This window comes from Odontomachus brunneus, unplaced genomic scaffold, assembly GCF_010583005.1.
Source record: "Odontomachus brunneus isolate Ranch 3 - 2012 unplaced genomic scaffold, Obru_v1 Obru_scaffold_166, whole genome shotgun sequence".
In the NCBI taxonomy this organism is placed as follows: Eukaryota; Metazoa; Arthropoda; class Insecta; order Hymenoptera; family Formicidae; genus Odontomachus; species Odontomachus brunneus.
This window is the reverse complement of record NW_022639616.1, coordinates 590,831-599,236: the sequence shown is the minus strand read 5'-3', so window position 1 is coordinate 599,236 and position 8,406 is coordinate 590,831. Positions and strand designations below refer to the sequence as shown.

The following is an 8,406-nucleotide window of genomic DNA, read 5'->3' as shown; positions in this document are numbered from 1 at the left end:
TTTACCAACTGACACGGATCATCACACGATATTCTGCATGAATAAGGCTCGATCTACATCTCGTTAGATTTCTATGTTGGAGATCAAGCGCATTGTAGCAAGAGACTAAATATTATTCAGACGTTCCAATAGTACGGAGTTGGGTGTGTCAAGATGCGTGCGGTCAGTTTAGTTGCGATCTGCGTGTTTCTGCAAACAGGTAAGCAAGATGTTGTTGTAGTGAAAACATTCGCATGAGCAATTTTCCATTATAATTACGTCGAGATGCAAATCGTTTTGTTCACGATTCAAAGAACGGAAGGATTGTCGTCATCTTTGCTTCATATATAACTTAATGACTAATATAATATATTGATTACCACACACTGAGAGACAGCATACGCAGCACAAGTAGCAATTTTGAATGGACGCTATTCGTTTTCAGTTGCGGCGCAACGTATCCCGACAATATCGCATATCACGCAGGAGCAGGTGAAGGATATCGGCGAGACCGTAGAATTGCAATGTTCGGTCCAGTATGCGGAGGAGTATCCCATTATGTGGATCAAAAGAAACAAGCAAGGCTCTTTTGACCAAGTACCAATTTCCACGAACACTGCATTGATGATCCGAGACAGTAGATTCTCCCTCAAGCATGACACAGGATCTTCTACTTTCATCCTACAAGTAAGAATACTACAATAGAAATATTTTCATTAGAAGAAATACAATGCCCCTCCCCCTCCAGCAGGAGTCGCGCGCTGGATGTTACCACGTTATTAATAAAAATTAAAGTAAATGCATAATTGAGATTCCAGATCTGGTGGGTCGATCAAATAAAATGTGATAATGAGAATTTTCAAAGTCGAGTTTGATGTGAAAGTTTTGATTCATTACGTACGTTGTGAAGACCGAATAATCAAATAAGTATCTCAAGCTCTAAAGGCAAAACCTACTTAAGAGAGAGAAATAAGGCCATTAAGAGCTAGATTCTAGATATTCGTGCAATTTTTATAATGAGAAGGATAATTTTTATAATGTTTGTGGTGTTAACGCATTTTTATTATTCTCTCCATTATAAAAATTGCACAAATATCTAGTATCTAGCTCTTAATGGCCTTATTTTTCTCTCTTAAGACCGAATAATGTTCAACGCGCGTGTCAAACAATATTATCCTTCCACAATTTAGTTACTTGCACTAATATATTCAGCACACGGCTCTTGTAGGCCTTCTCTTAATTTGGCCGTACTCCAAACAGCCTTCGATATATGATTTAGAAATATTCTGACAACTACATATACGTACACTCGTTTGCGAGACAGTTTTAACATATTTTTCTGGCATATTTTAAAACATATTCGACATCTAATTAAAGAACTTATTTTCTGAAAAGTATTCAGAAACAAATTCTCCAACTGAAGAAGGTGCATTGAAGAAAAAACGTTTAATCTAAAGAATAATTAAGAGTCAACAAGAACCTGTACACAGCTGCAATAATGCAAACAAACAAGTAAAAAACTTGAAACTGCGACTTATAGTAATAAAGAGAGTAGTATTACTTATAGTAATAGAGAAAGTTTATTTCAGTAATAAAGAGAGAAATATCCTCAATCTCAGCAAAAGAGAAATAACAATGCTAACTAGACTTTTAACAGGGCAATATATAGTACTTTGTATGAAAAAACAATATATATATATATATATATATATATATATATATATATATATATATATATATATATATATAATACTCTGTATAAAAAAAATGACAAAGCATATTTTTCGCTTTTACCTTAATATGTAATCACAGACTATTGTATCTTGAATAGGCAACGATAATACTTATTAAAATAAAGATGCACTCTAAAGTCACTTTGAAGTTTAGTTGAAGTAACTCACATAACAGCTCACATAATAGCTTGAAATAACTCTGAAACGCTGATAAGAAAACAATTACAAAAGATCTTTGGTCGAGGTGACTAGAGGTTTACAAATCTATTTTTTTCCACTAATAATAATAAACAGTCAATAAATATAAAATTTATTAATCAAAATATCCAAACGTTTCAGTCCTCAATCAGACCCTCTTTAGTGGTAGATAAAAGTATACACTAACTTTAGACAATAAAACATATGTAAAAAGAATAATATAAATAATGTAAAAAGAATAATGAACAGAGTTTTTTGTCTCATTACACATGTGCATAGGCTTCTATTGGACTTTAAACATTGTCTTCATTGAATATCATCAGTTTTCTTATTCTTGAAATTTCTTGATTTTTAAAATATTTTCCAATAGTAACCGTTTCGTAAATGAGTGTAAGGTAAAATTACCAATGCTCGGACACATATATAATTTTTAACATTTTTATTACTTTGGTCTTTAAGACTCCTGATCCTCCGTTACGGTCATTTTGGTTTATAACGTCGAGGAAATGCATGTTTAAAATTTCAAAAACATTTTCTCATTATTTTGTCGAGTGTGAATATTTAAACTTTCAACATAGAATATATATACATATATAGAATATATGCATATATTCTGTGTTAAAAGTTTAAGCACTCGTATTTGAAAACTAAAACGTGTTAGAAATTCACTTTCATTTTTATTTCAGGAATTCATTTTTATTTTTACTTCAGAAATTCACTTTTATCTTATGTCCCTTTGTTACTGGCACATTATCGAAACATTACTCCTGTCACTCTAGATAAAAGATATACAAGAAACAGATGCCGGATTTTACCAATGTAGAATTCAGCTGACATTAAATAACATGGTAAACGCTGAAGTGGAACTATTAGTTCGTAGACCACCGATAATCAGTGACAACTCCACTCAATCTCTGGTAGTTAGTGAAGGACAGAGTGTTGAGTTAGAATGTTACGCCAATGGATATCCCACACCCAGGATATCTTGGCGCCGAGAGAACAATGCCATTTTACCCACTGGAGGATCGATTTATCGGTATGACGATTAACGCAAGATATTGTTAGATACCTGAGTTACTTCGTATTGCATGAATAAATATTGCATGAACGTCTGTTACAGCGGTAACAAAATGAAAATGACCAGCATACGAAAAGAGGATCGCGGAACGTATTACTGCGTAGCTGAAAACAACGTTGGACGTGGTGCCAGGCGCAATATTAACGTGGAGGTCGAATTCGCGCCGGTGATCACAGCCTCGAGACCGCGACTCGGACAAGCACTGCAGTACGACATGGATCTGGAGTGTCACGTCGAAGCGTACCCACCTCCAGCCATCATTTGGCTCAAGGATGACATTCAGCTATCGAATAATCAGCATTACAGCATATCGCACTTCGCGACGGCGGACGAATACACCGACACGACAATTCGCGTTATCACCATAGAGAAGCGGCAATACGGAGCATATGTATGTCGCGCGGCCAACAAACTCGGCACCAGTGAAACCAAAGTCGAACTTTTCGGTAAGAGAATGACGGAAGAGGTATATTCGCATTTTTCTTACGTACATGATACATCGATTGTAGATTACGTGTCTAGTTGGAACGATCATTGCTGGATGCGAACTCCCTGTTCAACACGTTGACTGTGCATGACAATAGTGAGATTCCGTTCGCATCTTCTTATTTGAGTTGTAAACTTTGATACGTGTTGAAACGTACATTTTTATTGCGTTCCTTTATCCCACTTTGTTTTCCAAGACCTTCGTTTCTTCTCTTTTATCAGTTAATTACAGTGGACTTGTTTCCGTAGTTAGGCATGTCTTAGATGTGTCCCTTCCGTTTTTTTGCGCAGAAACTATTATCCCTGTTTGCCCGCCAGCTTGTGGTCAAGCTCATTATGGAACTGGTGTAGTTCCAGCTTCCTCAGGACTTTTGGTAGCCCTAGTTTTAATAGTTGCAATCACAATGAGGTAAGTTATTGTTGTGTCCTTAAGAGAGTATCATGATAAAGTTTCTCAAGATAATGATGTCATTTCGATTGAGACCGCAAATCGATCTCTCTATGTGTGTTTGCTACTTACAGAAATTTCCACGCCAAATATTAACTACCCGGGTCTCCAATGGGCAGCCACAAGTCGATGTGTACTCTCAAAGTGGCTCTTACGCAGCATAATTGTTGTCGTTTTAGCGATACTGTAAAACCAAAAAAAAAGCTAGTTTTCGAGGGTTTTTCGAGGGATTTTCAATTGATATTTTAATCGAATACTAACATCCAAATTGCGTTATTACTTTTAGAATTATTTGCGAACAAAGCGATTTATCATCATCGTCAATGCAAAATGCGATTATCACATACACACACACACGATGGATATATAATTATAATAATTCGCATTTATGTATGCGAATTTGATATTAACATTTACATTTCGCTAAGTTCATTAGTTTTTTTTACAATGCTTCCACTTGACTCTTATAGAATCTCAATTTTTTTATATACATACATATCTATAAATACGTAGTACCATTTATAGAATCTCTATATCATTTTACTGTAAGAAATATGTTCTTTAAAACATTTTCATGACTGATTTCTGTCTGTACGATATTATAATATTACACATAGTGATATTGATCTTTATTGAATTGTTTACAACGAAATTTTAATATTGGTTGAATTATTTACAACGAGATTATAATATATTATTTAGGAAATATTGATTGCTCAAAAACGATGATAAAATTAATGAAATATTAAAAAAAGAAATGACGGTGTATTTAGTGTGATTTTCTACTGATCTGCCATGTTGACTCGGTACTTATTGGCAGGTCATATTTGAAGATATAATTCATGTAACTTATATTTAGGGGCCAACAGTATATCAATGTTGATAAAATGCAAATTAGATGCATTCCAGTACTCTTGATCATATAACCAAGTATTACGTAATTACCGATATAGCAGATAACGTAATGGAAATCTTTTGGCCTGATGAACGACGGAAAAATAAAAAATAATCACGTTACAACATATATTATATGTAATCTCATAGTTTGTTATAGTTGCAAATCGACAATACGGATTTGTTGACATCATAATACCAGAAACCTGACAGTAGAACTGCCACAATAATCCTTTAATGAAATAGTTTGGTATGTCATGAACAAAGAAAATAATGTTGATATTAGTGCCTTGTTCGTGATATCAAGTAGAAATAAAATTATCGATGTATAGCTGTAGGCAGTATATTATATCATATATTATTAGTACATTATACGTACATTATTAGAAGATACCTCGTACATTTTATACGCATCTTTTACTTATTGCGTACTTACAAAGGGAATGTTAGTTTCCCTTTTAACGAGGCGTATCGTATAAACGTTCTATGATACAATAAGTAGGCAGGTAGCAGCTCGATAAAAACATTTTTATATACTCTTTACAAATTTACAATTTTATAGGTACTAACATGGTAATTCTGACTCGCATAATATATATGCATCATCTCTTCTAAAAAGCTATTATACTCATAACACATGTAGTAACTTTTAGTACTTATACACGTTGCTCTGCGATAATTATATACTGCTGGATATGTATTATATCTGCGATATTCCGCGAAAGTTTTATATAACTACTTTCTCCTTTATACTACGATATTGTATTTTACGACGTAAAAGTGTACGTTTATTCTCATCTATCAATGGAATATGTATGAAAAACACACGTGCATATGCATGCGAGTAATAAAATTTTATTAAAGCAAAGGTTTCCCTTATTTTTTATAAGCAGAATTACAAATAGAAATATTAGTACCAATAATAAGAATACCATTTCATAACTTGAAGACAGCTTTGCTTATTTCTCCCTTTTTCAACGCGTGTATAGCGTCCTCATGTTGAGACAAAGAGAATATCTTGATCCCTAATTTATTGTAATTGATATATTTCTCGGACATCGCTTGCAACAAAGCTAATCCTTTGCTGAAACTGTAGGGGTTTATATTCACTCCTAAAATGCTCAATTCCTTCTTATAAATCTGCCAACAAAATAAAGTTCTTTCAATAAGGAAAACTAGACATAGCGAGATATTCAGCGAGGTGATATCATCAAATTCACCTGAAACGGTTCGATTGTCAGCTTTGTTTGCGGAGAGGCGACACCAAATACGCACAAACGACCACCAGGACCCAATAAGGACACTGCTGCCTCCATAGCCGGGCCGGAACCGCTACAATCCACAGCTACGTCAAAATTCCCTTTCATTTCACTCGGACTTTTAATATCGTAATTCAAACCTACACGTGTAAATATATGTCTTCGTTATTTCTCTCCAACAAACTTTCCATACTTTCTATAATGCAATATAGTGATGATCTTTAAAAATAGCTCAAGCGAGAAAGATCTATATTACCAAGATTGTCGGCTATCTGTCGACGTCTTTCTTGTGGTTCAGAGATAGTGACAGTCTTGCGGAGGCCATGTAGATGAAGCAAACAGGTCCACAGTAAGCCTATAATACCAGCACCTATTACGAGAACTTTACTTCCTACATTCACGGGATTAACTTTGTCCCAGCCGTGAGCCAGGCACGACAACGGTTCGCTCAGCACCGCCTGATGCATTTCCACTCCGTCCGGAATTAAGTACACCTACGAATTCATAGATACGCACTGCAAATACATAATTAACGCGGAATATGACGACGAACAGCGCAATGCGCTACACGCGCAATAACGTATCGCATACCTGCGTTTCTGGGACCAGCGCGTGTGTGGCCCATCCGCCGTTTCTGTAGATTCCTATAGTATTGTTTATACCGCCGAGCTCGCAATAGTGGTAATTCGCATTGTGACAGTGATCGCACTTGTTGCATCCGTTGTTGGGATCGACGGCGACGCATTGGCCGACTTTAAAGATCGTTACATTCGATCCGAGCTCGTCGATCGTACCCACGAACTCATGGCCGAGGGTCACAGGCCCGTCTTCTTTGCAAGGGAAGGATCCCTGAGGGAAATATTTTTAATTATTGGGGAAACTTTCAAAGCAACATCGTACGACACGTACGTTACACGTAGTGTAACATCGGAGCTCACGATACAACGATAACGTGATATGACGATCGACACAAACAGAATCCAGTTATATTATCGAGGGTCATGTCACATTTAAGATAAGAGTGCATTATCGCACTATGACAAACGAATTACTATCGTAACTCATGGCTACTCTGCGCAGCTGAAAACGTTTCAAAGAATTCTTTAATTCACTAGCTCGAAAAAGCTTTCACGTTGCTGCATTTTGCAAACAGCAACAGAAAACTTATAAATAGTACAATAGAATTACACACAAAAAGTAACGCTGGCCGTCTAAAATGTGCAGAGTAAGCTTGGCATAAAAAGTTAAAGTAAAAAATAAAAACAATTTATTTCATTTTTACGCCTACATTGAGAAAAATTATGCGATAAAAAATTAACAAACGGATATTTCCGATCAAAATATTGATAAATTTATGTATCATCAGGAAACATGAAGAGAAATATCGGTTCATAATTTTTTGATTGGTTTATCTGATGAAATATCATTACAATCGGAAGTATCTGATAAAATTTAATCGAATATCCTAATGGGATATAAAAATTGATTAAAATTTGGTCGGAAATATTCGTGTGTTAACTTTTTATCGGATAATTTCTCTCAGTATATACTCCAATTCCTTTATACTGGAAGTATTTCTTTTACTTAGGAGAAATACTTCCGGTGTAAGGAAGTTACAGTATAAGCGTATATAAAAGAAATTATTTTTATGCTACACCTTACTCTCTGCATATTGTGGGCGGCCATTGAATCATTGCTCTAATGGAATGCTTCGAAAGATCTATTCTTTTCGACTAAACTGGTGCAATATAAGATAGACTAAACTGTTGCAATATAAGATAGAATGAAACAAATATATTTTGTTCCACTTTAACTTATTGCATCAAATTTAGCAGTTTAGCGATTCAGCTAAAAAGAACAGACCTAAAGTTACACAAGTCTATAACAATAACTTACTTCTAAAATATGAAGATCTGTTCCGCAGATCCCAGAATATGCAACTTTGATTCGAACTTCATCGGGCGCTGGCTTAGGAATATTGTCAGATTTCTTTAAAGTTAGCGATTTGCTGGACAAGTCGAAACTCAGATATTCCATGGTGTGATATACGATCCACTCGAAGCGCCTTTTTCGACAATACTGAGAGATAGGATTACCCTCATTCGATATTTATATTCAGTGTTAATGATTCACGATTTAAACATTATCTTATCTCGGAAAGCTCGGATGTTTCGCTTGAATATTTTGATATCATATAGACACAATGATTAGTTATCGTTAGTCCAATGTTATACAAGATTGTAAGTACATATTGATTAAAGTGTGGTCTACAATGGCAGTAGGAGTAGTAACAAGTAAGCAAATAGACCAATCACAATCGATTATTCTTGA

The 8,406-nt window shown here is 35.1% G+C and overlaps 2 protein-coding genes across 4 annotated transcripts; one reads left to right on the top strand and one right to left on the bottom strand.

Moving 5' to 3' along the window:
• The first annotated feature begins 46 nt into the window (after window positions 1-46).
• Window positions 47-5,684, top strand: LOC116851137 (lachesin). The gene is made up of 6 exons (XM_032830240.1): window positions 47-199; window positions 425-666; window positions 2,690-2,946; window positions 3,031-3,434; window positions 3,766-3,883; window positions 3,997-5,684. The coding sequence occupies exons 1-6, from the start codon at window positions 154-156 to the stop codon at window positions 4,016-4,018; spliced, it is 1,089 nt and encodes a 362-aa protein (XP_032686131.1). The 5' UTR covers window positions 47-153; the 3' UTR covers window positions 4,019-5,684.
• Window positions 3,429-8,173, bottom strand: LOC116851138 (sorbitol dehydrogenase-like). 3 transcript variants are annotated; one of them, XR_004379526.1, is made up of 7 exons: window positions 7,972-8,173; window positions 6,667-6,924; window positions 6,332-6,569; window positions 6,037-6,215; window positions 5,749-5,956; window positions 3,995-4,106; window positions 3,429-3,901 (listed from the first exon to the last, which is right to left on the bottom strand). XR_004379526.1 is itself a non-coding variant. In XM_032830242.1 (5 exons), exons 1-5 carry the CDS (start codon window positions 8,110-8,112, stop codon window positions 5,753-5,755), a joined length of 1,020 nt encoding a protein of 339 aa, XP_032686133.1. In that variant the 5' UTR covers window positions 8,113-8,173; the 3' UTR covers window positions 5,652-5,752. The 3 variants fall into 3 exon arrangements, 1 of the variants encoding a protein (XP_032686133.1); XR_004379525.1 differs by having other exon boundaries at window positions 3,429-3,854; XM_032830242.1 differs by lacking the exons at window positions 3,429-3,901; window positions 3,995-4,106 and having other exon boundaries at window positions 5,652-5,956.
• Window positions 8,174-8,406: the final 233 nt, after the last annotated feature.

What these genes read in the sequence shown, in the direction of transcription:
- LOC116851137 (XM_032830240.1), top strand. Translation starts at nt 154, where the DNA reads ATGCGTGCGGTCAGTTTAGTTGCGATCTGCGTGTTTCTGCAAACAG. An exon ending in ACTGGAGGATCGATTTATCG is followed by an intron (nt 2,947 to 3,030) that starts GTATGACGATTA and finishes CGTCTGTTACAG; the next exon opens with CGGTAACAAAATGAAAATGA. An exon ending in AACCAAAGTCGAACTTTTCG is followed by an intron (nt 3,435 to 3,765) that starts GTAAGAGAATGA and finishes TTTTTTGCGCAG; the next exon opens with AAACTATTATCCCTGTTTGC.
- LOC116851138 (XM_032830242.1), bottom strand. Translation starts at nt 8,112, where the DNA reads ATGGAATATCTGAGTTTCGACTTGTCCAGCAAATCGCTAACTTTAAAG. An exon ending in CAGATCTTCATATTTTAGAA is followed by an intron (nt 6,925 to 7,971) that starts GTAAGTTATTGT and finishes TATTTCCCTCAG; the next exon opens with GGATCCTTCCCTTGCAAAGA. An exon ending in TGACAATCGAACCGTTTCAG is followed by an intron (nt 5,957 to 6,036) that starts GTGAATTTGATG and finishes TTTTGTTGGCAG; the next exon opens with ATTTATAAGAAGGAATTGAG.